The sequence below is a fragment of the Vicugna pacos genome, chromosome 20 (assembly GCF_048564905.1).
Source record: "Vicugna pacos chromosome 20, VicPac4, whole genome shotgun sequence".
NCBI lineage: Eukaryota > Metazoa > Chordata > Mammalia > Artiodactyla > Camelidae > Vicugna > Vicugna pacos.
In genome coordinates this window covers 37144014-37160444 of record NC_133006.1, presented here as the reverse complement: position 1 = coordinate 37160444, position 16431 = coordinate 37144014, and the positions used below count along the sequence as shown (strand labels likewise).

Here is a 16431-nt window from a genome sequence, read left to right as displayed (position 1 = left end):
TGCCCTCCTACCCTTAGACTGGACCAAGAACAGCCAAGCCATAGGCTTGTGTTGCAGGGAAGAGAGAGAGGAGATAGGGAGATAGGGAGATAGGTAGACAGGTAGACAGACAGAGATATGGCCCAGTTTTGTTTTTTTTTTTTTTTTTTAGGAATTTGATGAACCACAGAAGGAGCTGACTGTCAGCAGAGGAAGTGGAGATGAAAAGCTATCTATAGAAAAAAGAGTGAGTGGCCATTTGGGGGTTCTGTAAGTTACAGGGGAGCCAACTGAGTAGATAAGCAGAGGAAACTGCCAGAAAAAAGAGGCGAAGGAAGCTGATTTAGAGAAAAGCAAAGAAAGTACGAGGAGAGGGAATTGGCAGTCCTAGCTCTTCCAGACTTGGCTATTAGATCTTCACTTTCTGTTCTTGAATTCCCCTGTTGCAGCCTGACTATAAACCCTGTCTGCTTGGGCCAGGAGGAGTGGGCCCTGCTGCTTGAGATCACAGCCTTGACCCAAACAGGCTTGGCCTGGAGAAACTGCTGTTTGGACACAGTCCAGGCACACCGGGCTGGATGACTAAAGCCAGAAACCTTCTCTTTGTTCTTTCTTCACCCTATTATATGCCTTGGAGCTTGTTTATGCCAGAGTGTACTAGAAGGATCAAAAGCATGACCTTGTGAAGTTATACCTTCCTTGGTAAGTGGGAAATCTTTTCAGTACCAAATAGTTTTTGTTCTGATTGCACACACCTGATGGTGCTCCAGCTGCATCTTGTTCTGTTTGATGATGTTTTCCTTCTCCAGCAGCTCTTTCTGCTGCCTTTCAAACTCCTCTTTACCCTGTTATTTTTTGACATAAAGAAAACATTAAATCACCATTGTGATTCACTGATGCTAACAATTTCATTGACAAACACGTAAATACTCTTTGATTTCCCACTGCCTTGGCAATTTCCCTGAATGCCCAATTAGGCCCTGGGAACCCCCGACAGGGATGACCAGTTCCCAGCCAGACTGCCAGTCACTGTGTAGATCAGGACTAAAAACTAAAACCTGTTTCCATGTGGGGCACATGCCCTCTGCACCACTTTACCATTTTGGAGGGCTACCTGTGACCCTCTTCAAACGTCCTTCAGCAGGACTGTCTCAGTTCTTTTCTAATAGATTACCTGCAAACCCATAAACCTCCTAACACGGGTCTAAATGTGGTCTATGCTGCAGTTCTAGTTTCTTCAAACCATCTACCACTCTACACCAAATTAGTATGTCTCAAAATGCAGAGCTGGACAGCCAGCCAGGTAAAATGTTTAACGCTTCCATCCTCTCTCCCCCTACACTTGTCTTCAGTACTCGGTGTGGCTCTCTTCCCCCTTTCCCAGTTATGCACAAAGGAATTGTAGTTTCATAATTCTCAGGATAATCCGTGGCTGTGATCCAAATAAAAAGAACGGCAGAGTAAGATAGTAAGCCAAATTCTAACTAATGGATCTTGGCGGGCTTTTAATCCCCAAAGTGAAAGGGCAAACTGGCAGGATCTGAGGTCTACCTGGTGGAATTTCCATTTAGAGGAGGCATACTGTCACTGCCCAATGACCCATATGCAGGTTAAGTTCTAGGTCAATTGGCAAATGCCTTGTGGTCTTCAAGGTAAGTCTGTGGTGGGGTTAAGTTTCTCTGTAACTACACACACGCACACACGCACACACACACACACACACACAGAGTAGAGCTTAGTAATTATCTAGTACAGAGTTTTTCAAATTGTTTTCTTAACAGTGAACCACCCCTTTTTTTCAAATAAAATATCATGCAGAACTGTATATATCCTGAAACACAGATAGAAATGGAGTTGGTATGATTATTCGAGGGCCCACTATCCTACTGGGGGTCTCCTCCAGCTTGCCCATAGCAATGGGATCTAATCCAACCCTGGGCTTCATTCATTTTGCATATGAGGAAATTAGGCGAGGTTACATAAGTTGGTGACACAGTTAGCACCAGGGAAAGTTCTAGAGGACTCAGGACTCTCAGGCCAGTGTTTTTCCTACTGTACGACATTGCCCCGTTTGTGAACCACTACTCATGTTTGAGGACCATTCATCACCCGCAAGCCCAGCAGCCTCACAGGCCGTGGCCCCAGATGCCCTGCAGGTGGACACAGGTGCTTTAAGAGTCTGGTTCTTTACCTGTAGGTGGACGTAGTCATAATCATCCATCCAGCTCCTTTCAGAGCCATCACTGCTGCTGCAGTCAGGGGGCTGGTCCTTGCCCAGGCTGGGGGGCAATGGCTTGTTGAGGTCTTGGGCCTTGTGGTCCCCAGGATGCAGCAGCTGCATCTGGGATCCAGCATGTGGGTACTCGGTGGAGTTCATGATGTTCTCAGGCCCATTCTTCCCATGCGAGCTGCCGGGGCCAGGTCTGAAGAGGGCCTCTGTGTTGGTGTTGATGGTCGTGGTGAGCTGCTTGGCATCATCCGGCACTGTCTTTGCCACCATCACAAACCGGTCCAGGTCATCACACTTGTTCTGGAGCTTGTTGGTGGCCAGGATATTCAGGGACCAGCTGCACTCATTTAAGTTATGGCTGGTCTGGCTCAGAATCTGGTGGGAGTCGTCCACTCTCTGGAGCTCCCGCTTCATCTTGTTGTGGAGGGTGAGATCCGGGAGGCAGGAAGCGTTTGCCACAGCTCCCTTGGCAAAGTGGAGGTAGTCCCTCAGGCACAGCTCCACCTTGTCCACGGCCGCGCGGATCTCGTTGAGGTGCCGCTCCATGTACCCGTAGCATCGCCAGTCGGTGGTGACCAGCGCCGTGAGGCCGGAGACCCCCAGCTCCAGGGTCTGCTGGAGCCAATGGAGTCTCTCGATGGCTGTGTCCGGATCCAGGAAGAGCCTTTTGTCCTGAGATGGGGAGGCCGACAAGGAGGATTCCTTCGAGGTGGTGGAAGATGTGGACATGTTACTCCTGGTGCTGCCGGTGCTGGAGAAGGATAAGCGGTTGATGCCGTCGACCACGTCCTGCGCGCCTTTGGCCTCCGGCGGGTTGTGCAGCGGGACGTCGTAAACACCGAGCCCGTCTCTTTCTTCCAGGTTTGCTTTCTCGCTAGTCTCTGCAGGCGGCTCGAGAAACTGAACGCCCCGGGGGATGTCGTAGGCGTCGTTCTGGGCGCCCACGGGCGGTCCCAGCTGCGGGGGCGGGTGGCTCAGGGAGATGCTTTGCTGTCTTCGCAGCGCCAGGTCGGCAGCTCCCGGGGCGTCACAGTTATATTTCAGGTGAAGGTCCTTCCCCACGGGCTTGGTGCTGGGTGGGGGGATGTCATAAACGCCCTCGGGTCTGGCGTCCGGCTTCCCAGGGTGCCTCATCGGAGGGGGGAAATCATACTCTTTCTCCCTCAGCCCTGCTTCGTCTCGGCAAGCGGAGGGTGGGCTGGCGTAGACCTGAAAAGTAAGCGGAAAACGAAGCTATTTCGTGTTGGGTCGGCTCCCGTGAGCGGCGCGGTAAAGGGAGGGCCGGGGTTCCCAGCCCCGCACGGATCGGCCTCCCACCCTCCGCCCCCGCGCAGAGGTGCTCCCCAGGCTCTCTCCCACTGCCCACCCTCTGACCAGCGCGTCCTTCCCTGGCTTCCACGCTGCCTTAGGCGTGGACCCCTCCTGGCTGAGTCGCCCTCCCGGGTCCCAGTCCCACGTTTCTGACCAGCTCCTGGGTGCCCCCCCGCGGCGGCTGCTGGTGATGCATTAACACACCGGACTAGGGGCAGAAGCCGAGGTCTCTCCCGGATCTGTCAGCGGTGTGATGCTGAGTAAGTCGCTTTAATAGCCTGAGACACAGTTCCCTCATCCGCGAAACAAGGATAACTGTACTTCCCGTGCAGGCATCGCCCGGAATGAGTCCAATGCATTAACCCGTATGTATATACGGCCTGAGGACGCTCCAACACCCTATGTAAGCGCGAGCGCCGTGAGCCGTGTTAGGGCTTGCCGAAAGGAATTGATTATTTTACCTTTTTATTGGCTCTCCTCAATGACCGTCCCATTTTTTTAGTGGGTCCCCTAAATATGGAATCCCTAGAGTTACCTTTAATTACTGCCTTTTCTTCCTCCCGCCCTCTTTCCTTCCCTGTACTCTCTCACAAAGCTAGCTTTTCCTTCTTGCTTTATGTCAGTACACACACACCTCCCCCACCCCCCAGCTGCCCTGCAGTAGCTCACTTACCCCTTTGGTAGGAGGGATGTCATAGACCCCCTGAGGGTTTCTCTCTCCCACCGGAACCGAAAACACCGGGCCTTTCACGGACGAAGGAGGGATGTCATAGACCTGAGGAGACACACCTGAGTTACTGGCGTGGAATCGTCTGTATACGGGTCATTTTTTATGCCTCGAAGCTTTTAATGACGGGTTTATTTACCAAGTTACGTACTCCTTTGCTCTTTAGCTGAATTCTGTGTAATACGGGGCTGATGGAATCTCTCCCTTTAAATTTTGTATTCTTTGGCTTAGGTTAAATATAAAAATGATCTTTGGTGAAATATCTACACTGTCTGTACTTTAAATTGTAGTTTAAATTTTATGCTTCCTGATAAAATGACAAGCACCAAAAGCTTTATTAGATCAAAGCCTAGGCTTTCCTACAGCAGATCCAGAAAACATAACTTGAATAACATGGGCTAAAACAGCCCCTGGATAGACAACCTAAATCAAGCTTCACGTGGAATATGCACACTGTGTGGACTCTTTCCTCCGTGGCCCTGAGGTGGCCCTGTCCCCGGGGACCGCGTTCCCGGCACGCACCCCTTGAGCGGTGTGGGAGGGGGGGATGTCGTAGACGTCCTTTTGGTATCGGGATGGGTACTCGTACACGTAGCCGTTGCCTGTCCTCACTGGCGTGATCACCTGTGGACAAGGAGACAGGGGTCAAATTCCAAGCTGAGTTCTGTCTCCTAACCTTCTAATCCGACACGCCTCCCTGGACTCTACCCGCTAACAAGAAAGAAAAGAAAAAAAACAAAAAGGGAAGAGATAAAAGGAAGGAGACAAGGAGACATCAGGCCCATAAACTTTTAAATCCCTCTTGAGTCCCAATGAAGAACCAGTCCTGGAACTATCTCTGTCCCCCTCCCTCTCGGTAACAAAATCGCCTCAAAGTTGGTCAGATAAAGGCTCAATTCCCAAAGGGTGCTTTAAGGGAAAATCATTCTTCAATTATTAAAGTCCTAGCTCCTCCCTTTGGAAGATCAAAAGCACAGCATAATGGAAAAAAAAATTTTTTTGAAGGCTCTGAAACTATTTGTAAAGTGAATAATGCAAATAGAGTTCAGTCACTTAAAATTCCTCTCATACCTTCCCCGGCAAGCCTCTTCATCTGACATTATTATGATCATAACTAAAATTCCATAGGCCATTGGAGTACTTCGATGGAGCTAAAGCTCACACAGTGCTGCCCTTAGGAGCCTCCAGGAGCTTTCGTCCTAACAACTGACACACATGAAATAATACCAAGGCCGGGAGCCGACCAGGAACAGAGTTCAGGTCTCTAATTATTTTCCCATTTCCACCAGGGAAGCAAACATCCAGACGGTGCCTACATCCAAGTGATGTCAGAAGTCGAACACCCTCATCACAACTCAAGCATCTGGAACCAACGTCAGGGAAACAGATCTCACCCAACCGGCTCGTATTTTCACATCAACACACTTCACTGTGTCCTTAGTACAGGCAAAGAAATTACTGGAACTTAAACTCCTTTGGAAATATATTTAATCCGCCAAGAGCTTCTAAATGACTGGGGTCTTGTTTCTACCTAACCCCTGTCCCTGCACGCTAACGGCGTCCACCTCCATGTTGCCCCCGACATCTGTAAGAACAGACGTTGTAGATTAGGAAGACTGGTTGTTCCCTAAGAAACCATCATCTTTTATCCTTTCTCTAATGTGAAAACTCTGGCGTCAGGCTGCCTACAAAACTATGTGAAAAATGCTCATATCCGTCCTACCCCGAAATGGGTGGAACTCAGCCAAATGCACCAATGCCCTTCTCTCCGGGGGCTCTAAATGCCCGGGTTCAATTTGCTTTTAAATCCCTGGTGCTTGCAGGGATTATTTCTTGCAACGAAGGTAAAAGAGATTAGTATGCAGTCACCATACCATCAAATCTCTCCCCTGCCTCGGGTTTAAAAAAGGAATCTCTTGTTTTAAGGTTTGTTGGCATGGAGTGTACAGCATCACTTACAGGGTGACCACTTTGCTATGCAGAGCAAATCTTCCTTTTTAAAGCAGGGTGCTCTTTGCTCAGGGGAGATACACTGTGTTCCCAATGCCCTTATATAATTTTTTTTTCACTCGCTATTGTCCAGGAGAGAAATGACATGTCTTCTCTTAGTCTCTCTCATCAGCTCCTCTATTTATAGCTCTCTCCTTTGGCTGTTTAATAGAACCTACTCACAACACGGCTTTTGTTCAGTCTACAAGCTTCTAAGAGTGGATTCTATCCCCAGTTGCCAAGTTAGTCATGATGCTAATGGAAAACCGAGGCTGGCTATGCTGAAGGCCAGCTGAAGGGTTTCATCTTTAGTTTAAAAAAGGGAGGGGGGCCGAGAGGTAGAGGGGGTGGTGCTGGCATCTGAAAATAGCCCTTGGTGACATGTAAACAGAAAGCATGGCTCCAGAAAGGCAGGTTGGGGGCCAGGCTCTGCCTTGCCTTTGGGGATCGTCCCTGGCAGAGAGCGTTAACGCTTCCCAGGACTTAACGTCTCCCTTCCTGACAAATGTCACAGAACCCCAGCGTGCTCTCTCCTTCTCATTTGGAGGATGCCTGTGGTCATCTGGTTTTTTAAAAACTTTGCATTCCAAACCAGTCATTTGCCTTGTTTATGCATTAGAAGAAACAGATGGTGAAAACCACAAGGGGAAAAAGCCAGCAAAATACCACCTTCCCCGACTCCAGCACTCCTGATGCACCCATAGAATGCACGGTGGTCCACGGATGGCATGGAAATGGGACCAGTGTTTTGCATCTGGCCAGACTCAGGCAGGACACAGAGTGACCCTCTTTGTGACGCCTGAGAGCACCAAGGGCTGGACGCCTTCTGTGTTTGGAATCCTCCTCCTCACCCCGCCGCTTGAGTCACATTCATGCCAACTTCGTGTTCTCTCCTCAGAGGAACTGCTGACTGTTCTGTACCTTGCAAAGTATCCAGTTTTGTGGTTTGTAAGGCCTTTTCTTCCTGCTTGACACGGTATCCAAAAGCCTTTCTACTCTCCCAGAATTACTGTACCTCAGCCCAGGAGGAACACCAAGGTCTAGCCAAGGGGATGGACATTTTGGAAGAAATCTCCTGGGAATTTGCAAGGCATTGATGGAATTGCTACACACGGGGCATTTTAGAATCTGATTTTCTCAATGAAATCGAATCAGGTTTTTCATTTCCTTTTTTCCTTCGTTCGTTTTTCTTTCCTGCATTCCTTTCATTCTGCGTGTTTATTTATAGTTACAAGACTTAACCTTAGGGATTAACCAAAATGACCTCCTAGTTCCTCAGCATTGCCACAAAGGGGGGCTGAACGTGGGCTTCCCGCGGCTCTAGGACTGACTGTCCCGTCAGCTACTTTCCTGGTTACCCTGCAGAGGACCTGCATTTTCCAAACATGGATTTTCTGTCTAGATGAGAAATCCAACCTTCCTCAGATGTTAATCAACCATTCTTGCCAACTAATGTAAGAGCCTGAAGGCAGACACTTTGAGGAGAGCTACGAAGCAGAGAAAGGCAGACTGTAGAAGTTTAGAAAAGGAAGAGTCCCTTTAATAAATCTCTGAGGCTGGAGCCCGGCAGGGTAGGATCAGAAGTCCAGGGACTGGGGTTATGTGGGCTCTCTACTAACTCGGCTTGTATAGGAGCAAGCAAGCAAACATGGCTTGCCTCCCGTGGGTATAGTTCACTGGTAGAGCATGTGCTTAGCATGCACAAGATCCTGGGTTTAATCCATAGTACCACCATGTAAATAAAAAAAAAAAAGGAAAACTTGTTATTTAGATAAACAACTTGTATCTAAACAACTTGTTATTTAGATAAACTGTATAGCCTAGGAAACTATATTCAGTTTCTTATAATAACATATAATGGAAAAGAATCTGAAAAAAAAATATGTATGTGTATGTGTAACTAAATTACTTGGCTGTGCACCTGAAACTAACACTGTCAATCAACCACTTCAATTAAACAAACAAACAAAAAAACATGGCTTGCCCCGCCCTCTACTTCGATGCATTGGATTTACATGATTTTGAGCCTCAGATCATAGGAAGCGTGAGCATTTTTAGAGATGCTGTTAAGACTTCTGTCTCTCATAATTTGAGAGCCATGCATGCAGAAATTTTAAAGAAGGGGAGTCTGTATAGGGTAGCAGCGAGAGCTAGGGAACATTGAGAACCAACAGGTGTGAGTCAGTGAGGAGGCCCTGGGGGTCTGTCATTCATGTCTCCACATTCGCTTGGCCTGGTTTGCACCTGGATCAGAGCAAGGGCCTTATGCGTAGATGCCTGTGGGGCTGAGCAGTTTGAGGAGGGAGAGACAAACGGGGACCCGGTGCTGGGGACACAGAGCTCACCCCCTGTTGAAAGGTGGCAGCCTTTCCTCAGCTCTCGCCAGCCCCCATCCTGGAAGAGCACTCCCTGGGCTGCCAGATCTTTCACATTTTCACAAGAAGCCAGAAATCTGGATTTCCATGTGAAGCCTGATTTCTCAAAATGGGATCCAATATTTCAAACAGCAACTGGGCCAAGCTACACGTGTCTCTGGCCCCCAGGGTGCCGGGCCTCGCCGTCTGGGTGTTTCTTCCCTCCTCCCTCAGTCTCAGGGCAGGACCCGAAAGCTCCTCACAGCTCCGCGCCTTGGCAAGGCTGAACGACTCCGAGTTTCGTAGATGCCCTGCCTGCCGCGCCTCTGCGCCTTCACTCACGTGTGTCTTTGTCTGAGATGCTCTTCTTCCTTTCCTCAGAGGCGGAGTTTATTCGATTTTCAGGGCCAAGCTGAGTGCCGCTCTGCCACAAAGCCTTTCCCAGAGCAGACAAACTCTCCCTCCTTGGACCCTCCCACGTGCGTTATCCGTACGTCTCTCACAGGGCTTGTCACCCGAGGGTCGGCTGTTTCAACCTGTCCATCTCTTAGCATGGTGGAGTCAGAGACCATTTCTTCCGCATCTGAATATAAACAGCAGGGCCTAGCAGAGTGCCTTGAATATAGTGGCCTTGGATAAATGTATTGACTGAATATATTAATGAACTAAAGGAAAACTCAAGGCTTTTCTTAAGCAAAATGGTGTGGATGTGGAGAGGATACTGACAGGTCTGCCTGCACAGGATAAGGCTGGTTTCCAGGTAAGTCAGCTCTGGGATGAGGGGGACCCCTGGGAGAAGGGGTGGAAGAGCATCATGTCAGCCATGCGTGAGCAAGTAGGGGAACCAAGAAAGCCGGGGGAATGTCAGGTAGAGCTGAGAAACCATGCTAGAATTTTCACCTGCACCACTGTCTGCTGCAAACCACTATTGGATGGAGGCCAAGAAGGGCCACTAGATGGTTTTCTTTTCCCCAGCCTGGAGCCTGCACGTGACACAAACACCTGCGTGCTTTTCAGCCTCCAGCCAGAAACATATGCGGGAGTTTTGCGAAAAGAATTGAAAACAAGTGCTGCTTTTAACCTTAACATCAGAAGGAAAGTACAATAGAAAGGAACCGGAGTCACGCTTTCTCTGGTTCCAAAACTATGTGATGTGACAGGCCCGTGTCACGGGAAGCCTTGTACCAGAGGCCACGGCCACAATGGGTCTTTGACTCATTGAAAGGATTAGGTCCGACGAGGAGGGTGGTTGAGAAAATAAGCGGGACCCAGGCAGAACTGGGTCTAAGTCCTGGCTCTACCACTAGCAGCTGGGAGGGCATGGCCTAGGCATTTGTCCGTTCTAAGAGTGTTTCCTCATTAGTAACATGGAAGTAAAGCACTTATAGGAAATTAGGAGTATGAAGTGAGGTCAAGCACATAAAATACCTGGCCCAGTGTAAATGCTTAAACCTTAGTTACTTTTATCGCAATTGTTACCCAGGTTATGCAGATTTTACTTCTGGGCTTAAATTGTGGACTAGGTAACTCAGACAGACCATCCTACTGAAGACAGATTTTTAAAAAGTGAACTGAAAATATTGAAAATCTTTAGCATCAAAAGCTACAAGATAGGAAAGAATTATTAGGTCAAAAGTGAAGTGTAGAGAAGGAATTCATAGAGAGAAGCCCAAATGTTGAGGCTGCATTTTCTCTAGGGGGCATTTGCTGATCTAAAAACAGGTATCTGAGAGGCTACGTTGTGTTTTTCACAGTTTGTGTGAGTGAAGGGGAACACTGGCCTCTAGGGCTCACCGAGGTAGGGACCCTAATAACTATCCCCTACTTTGGGTTGGGAACCTCAGGGCTGCACACCAAAGTAAGGATTAACTGGAAGTGGCCCTACCTGTGCACAGGCTGAAGCTAGGTTTTAAGTCATCAGAGTTGGCAAGAATGTCTCAAAGCCTGAAATTAGACTTATGTGTGCCTGTGAGGCTAGCAGAAGGAAGTAAAACCTCTCCAGAAGTGGAGAACATCTTTACAGGCCTTAGATTGTTTCTACAAATATTTTACAGTGTCCAACACACAATCAAAGATAACCAGGAATGTGGGACACCAGTCAACAGAATCGAGAAAAGCTCAGCCAATTCTTGCTTTCTTCCAAACATGATGAGGATGTTGTCTGTGTCTTAGTGATCACAGATGTAAAGGCTGTTTGCTCTCAAATGTTTCGTGATTAAACCATGGGAGAAAACAAAATTGAATCATTCTCAGATTTAAGTCACATAGAAAGAAACAATCTTCACAAATGTATGACGTTTTCCTAGCAAGGTCTATAAGGCAGTGCGAGTTTCAGATCCAAGCAGTACATGACGAGAGACTTTGGCTCTTGGTGACCGTCAGTGGATTTACGTGGGTTACAGTTTTACTCTGGTCATATCAGTGTTGCCATTATCACAGTTATCACTGTAACAGCACAAGACACACCAGGAGAAAACACGAGAGACATAGATACTGATCCAAGAGAAAGATGAAGTTCCAAACCCAAGAGACTGCGTTGCATTTCTCCACAGACAAGGATCTTCTCAGTGGAAGATCCTGAGTGAGATTTGTCAACAGGATCTCACCAAGAAGAAGGGCACACACCCATCACGAATGTCTAGGAGCAAAACACTTTCTCTCAAGACAAGTTCTGTTCATGTGGTATCGCTTGTGCCGAGGTCTCAGCAAGTCTACTCGGAGGGGTCACTTTCCTTGGGCACCTACTTTGCCTCCTTCAAGCATTGCTGGTGGGCGCCTGGGATGGGGCACAGCAGGAACAAAGGCCCTGCGGTCCGGGGAGCTTCAGCCAGAGGCTGCCAGTTCAGTGGCCCACTGAGGGAAGTGGGAAGGGAACAGGCTGTGCCATTCATGAAGGCAGATCCTCCTTGCCAAGCACCCCACCTTGAACCCTGTGGAAGCCAGTTAACAGGGTCTCAGGTCCCACCATGTTCCCTGATGCCAGCCCTGCCCTCACCTACCGCTTCTCATCTCCCTCCTCCAGCTCTCGGCCCTGTTTTGACTCTTTCCCTCCTTCCTTACTACTGGCAACCCTGGGGAGGAAAAACAGCAGTAAAAAGGATGCAGAAAAATCCTACTGCGTGATAGAGAGAATTGGCTACAATGGATGAGAGACCGAGATGGGATGGGGAGGAGCACAGGGCACTGCAGACACATGGGTCCTGTTCTAGTGTTATTATTGTTGTTGTTATTATTACTACTACTACTATTATTATTATTCATGGTTCTACAATGGATGTATCACACATTATGAAATCACAAAAATATAATTTTAATCAAATTTTAGAAAATAAGAAGAAATCCCACTTGGAGGGGTAGGGAGGAGTCTTTCGTAACTGTTTTAGTTTCTGTGTCTTTGCCCAAGGAAATCTGTGTCCCATGATTTAATTCTGTGTCTAAGTCCCTGCAGTCCAAAGCAACATTACACAATCCTCAGCTTCTGAGAGCTAGATCATGCCTCGATAATGGACCCGTGGAGTTTCCCCACGAATCTAGCAGAGCAGGAATGTGTGTAACCACCTCCTGGTGTTCTGCCCCAAGGCCCAGCAAGAACTAGGCAACCCAGGTGGTGCTCCGGAAAAGTACTGGGTAACTGATGAGAAGTTAAAAGGTGCCACTGTGTCATAGTGATTACAGCAGACTTATAGCTTCACCATTAATAGCACCTATGATTGTCTGAATTCAAAAAACAAACGACCCAATCCAAAAACGGGCAGAAGACCTAAACAAGCAGTTCTCCAATTAAGACATATAAATGGCCAATAGGCACATGAAAAAAATGCTCAGTATCATTATTAGAGAAATGCAAATCAAAACCACAATGAAGTATCACCTCACACCAGTCAGAATGGCCGTCATTAAAAAGTCCACAAACAATAAATGCTGGAGAGGCTGTGGAGAAAAGGGAACCCCCTCCTACACTGCTGGTGGGAATGTAGTTTGGTGCAGCCACTATGGAAGACAATATGGAGATTCCTCAAAAGACTAAAAATAGACTTACCATATGATCCAGCAATCCCACTCCTGGGCATATATTGAGAGGGAACTTTAATTTGAAAAGATACACACACTCCAGTGAGTGTTCATAGCAGCACTATTTACAACAGCCAAGACATGGAAACAACCTAAATGTCCATCGACAGATGACTGGATAAAGAAGTTGTGGTACATTTATACAATGGAATACGACTCAGCCATAAAAAGAATAAAATAATGCCACTTGCAGCAACATGGATGGACCTGGAGATCATCATTCTAAGTGAAGTAAGCCAGAAAGAGAAAGAAAATTACCATATGATATCACTCATATGTGGAATCTAAGAAAAAAGAAGACACTAGTGAACTCATCTACAAAACAGAAACAGACTCACAGACATAGTAAACAATTTTATGGTTACTTGGGGGAAGGGAGTGGGAAGGGGTAAATTTGGGAGTTTGAGATTTTCAAAGGTTAACCACTATATATAAAAATAGATTTTAAAAAACAAATTTCTTCTGTATAGCCCAGGGAACTATATTCAATATCTTGTAATAACCTTTAATGAAAAGAAAAGAAAATGAAGATAAGTATGTATATGCATGACTGGGACACTGTACTGTACACCAGAAACTGACACACTGTAACTGACTAAACTTCAATTACAAAAAGTCACCCTCACTGATTAGCAGTCATCAACCTGCATTTTTCTTGACATGAATAGAAAGCAAAATTAGATTGCTTCCTGTCTGTCTTTAATCCCCCAAGCCCCTGTTTTACTTAACACTATCTCTGGGATTCATGCATCAACAAGAGTATTTCGATTTCTCAAGCTGCCTGTTGGAAAGGACTGATTTTCCTTCAGTGCCCTTCAGAAGTATTAACAGAGTCACCACAGTATTTATTCGATCTTATAATAACCTCTTTGTCTTAAAGCCCATGAACTGGCTGACCCTTTCCCTTTAGAGAAAATCCTTGGAAAAGAAACATCACTATTATCAGTGCCTGCTCATTAAAACTGGGATCCCATTTTCAGAAACTGCTAAGAGGTTTGTCTGTTGAAAATCCAAGATTACTAGTTGCTTTCCTCTGACCGGAGGAAAAGCCACATGTTGCCTGTTTATTAATTCTCTATAAATTCTCTGCCCAGCTTGGGTGTAGCAGTGAGCTCATTTATTTACTTGCATAGCAACAATGTAATGAAAACGGAATCCAGAAATACACCCTAACAAGCCACATCCAAGGCTAGCTCTTCCTAATGCTCCTTTCGTGCTCCTCAAGATCCCCTCCTCTATTCTTGGGAGGTGATTTACTTTCCCTCGAAGACAGTTTGAACCTGGTTGGATGCTAGAATGAAGCCTTTGGCTAACCACGTATAAATCACGCCGGCCTCTTTTTCCAAGTGAGGAGAAAGTCACAACTGAAAGCTCTGAAGTGGAACGGGGCTCTTGGGTCACTTTCCTTTGACACGGCATTTGGACGGCAAACCACTCCACGCGAACAGTGCCCTGATTGTTAGGCCCCTAGCACGTCTCCCCTGCTGCTTTCAGGAAGCTCTTTGTGTAGCAAGTGCTAAAGCAATATTTAGTTATGGACTGACCAGGCGCCAAAGAGCAGTGAGAAGCATTTAAACGTGAAAGGACATGATGGGAAATGACGTCTGGATTCTGCAAGTGGTTGAGGTCTTTCTCTGGACAAAGCCGAACACAGTCCGTGTGACAGAGCTGGGCAGAGCCAAGCCATTTTTCCTGCCCTGTGGACCGAAATGTTCCTTGAATGAAAACTATAAAAGGCACAAGCATTTTGGTTCTTTGGTTGTCCAAATAAATTTAGCTAAGCACTAAATCGAGATTTCAAAATGGATTTTAGAGAGGTGCTCGCAGACTGCCCTAAATAGCGGATGTGATTGCAGAAAGAGGAAAGGGATGGGAATTTCTGCGCCTGAATGCCGAGGTGTCATTTCCTCCTAAACAGGCGGAGGAAGGACGCCGTGACTTAAGTGGGAGAAAAGTCATGATGGCTGATGCGGCGAACGGCTCACACGGCAGAACTTGGTGCCAGTTCTGAAGGGGGCTGACCCAGGGCTGTCACTTCAAGAGGCATCAGACCCACCAAGAGCCTTTGTGAAGCCGAGAGGATTAAACTGAGGAAAATGGGCGGAAAGGAGTTCCAGGATGATGCACTTTCTCAGCTCTTGGTAACAAAGCAGGGATGAGAGCTCTCCGGAAGTGCTCTCACGTATGGGACCAGGTCTGCACACTCTGCTGCCCCCGGCTCAGCACCCCCAGCCCTCCCTCCATGCTCCTGCTTGCTCCTCGCTTTCTAAGACGGTTCAGTCTTCTAGAGGAGACTGTGGTTTCCAGATAGGAAGGCGGATGGGACCCTAGAGGAAGGGTATTAGAATGATATGCCAAAACACAGGGCTGAACTGAAATTTACATCAATGCCTGAGTGCCTTGTCTTTTTTTTTTTTTTTCCCCAAGACTCTGGAGGCCAGCTCATGTTCTTAAACTTTGCAAGCGACTCTGGGAAAGAATCAGATAACAATATCTGGGTCATAAAATTTTAGCCAAGACCATTAGCGATAATCCAACCCTACCCCCCATTTCACAGCTGAGGGATCTGAAGTTCAGAGAGGTTATTCCGCTCCCTGATGACAGGGACAGGGAGGAGAACCTTGGTTTGCTGGGTCCAGCAGCCTAGCACTTCTTCCTTCGATGTCCTGTTGGCTACAGAGTCTACCGTGAAGACTGCCTCACGGGACTGATGAGAAATTCACTACTTCTCTAATTTCACAAATCAATAGTCCCAAAGGAAATTACTTCCTTATTCGAGAAGCAAAACTTGACGTCTGGGTTCCTTATGTTTTGGCGGTGCCAACACTGGCAGGCCAGTTCAGGGAGATTTGATTCTATCTGGCTAAATGAGGTTATCCACTTGGAGCGATTTGAAGTCATTTGAAAAGACAGTATTTCCGATGGCAGAGGAAGCCAACACAGCAGGGTCCCCAGTGGTACCGTGGTCTTTGCCTCACCTTAGGCCCCTTCAGCCTGCAGCACTACTCTCTGGATCTGAGGTGGGAGCCTTTGGAGGTGACTTTTAAAAATTTGTTTTATATTATTTTATTTTCATTTTGGTGGGGACGAAAGTAATGAGGTTTACTTATTTTATTTTATTTTTAGAGAAATTACTGGGGATTGAACCCAGGACCTTGTATATGCTAAGCATGCACTCTACCACTTGAGCTACACCTCCCCCCTGGAAGTGACTTTAGTTCTTCCTGGCTAACAGGATGCTTTTTAGCACCCAGGATTCTGGTGAGCTGGAATTGCTCACCAAGTATTAAAATATGCCTTCTTGTTTTAAAGCTTGGCAACATCAGCCATTAGCTAGGATGTAAAAATCATTAGCTTCAGAGTCAGACAGACGTGGGATCAAATATCAATCCTGCCTCTTAGTCAAGCGAGGTATGTCCTTCAGCAAGTTAACTTCCCAGACCCCAGATCCCTCCCCTGTAAAACGGAGGTGATGACGAACACCTTATGAGGCTGTTGGGAGGATAAGATGAGACAGTGTACCTAATATCCTTAACACGCAACCAAAGCTAAAAGGCACCTGTGGGTCACCCTGACTTTAGATCTAAAACTATCCTAAAAAAATTAGTAACTTAATAACATGCTAAAAGTTACAGTCGATGGCAGTAAATGTGAAAACAAGTAACTATTCTGAGCAATAACTGGTTTAAGCACACCATGCTTTAAGAAAACCAAAAGTTACAAAAATTATTCGAATAAATCAGTCGTTATTGTGGCCTTGCTAAAGAAAA

The 16431-nt window shown here is 47.0% G+C and overlaps 1 protein-coding gene and 1 long non-coding RNA gene across 2 annotated transcripts in view; one reads left to right on the top strand and one right to left on the bottom strand.

Moving 5' to 3' along the window:
* The window catches only part of NEDD9 (neural precursor cell expressed, developmentally down-regulated 9), a 47664-nt gene that overhangs the window by 4373 nt on the left and 26860 nt on the right, over positions 1-16431 (bottom strand). Inside the window, exons 3-6 of the mRNA XM_006198640.4 lie at positions 4770-4871; positions 4194-4295; positions 2171-3418; positions 735-824 (exon numbers count right to left, since the gene is read on the bottom strand). Of these exons, the coding sequence (XP_006198702.1) occupies positions 735-824; positions 2171-3418; positions 4194-4295; positions 4770-4871 (1542 nt within the window). The remainder of the gene's footprint in view (positions 1-734; positions 825-2170; positions 3419-4193; positions 4296-4769; positions 4872-16431) is intronic.
* LOC140687807 (uncharacterized) lies at positions 3344-5757 on the top strand. The gene is made up of 2 exons (XR_012062406.1): positions 3344-3425; positions 5537-5757. It is a non-coding gene; the product is annotated as an uncharacterized lncRNA (long non-coding RNA).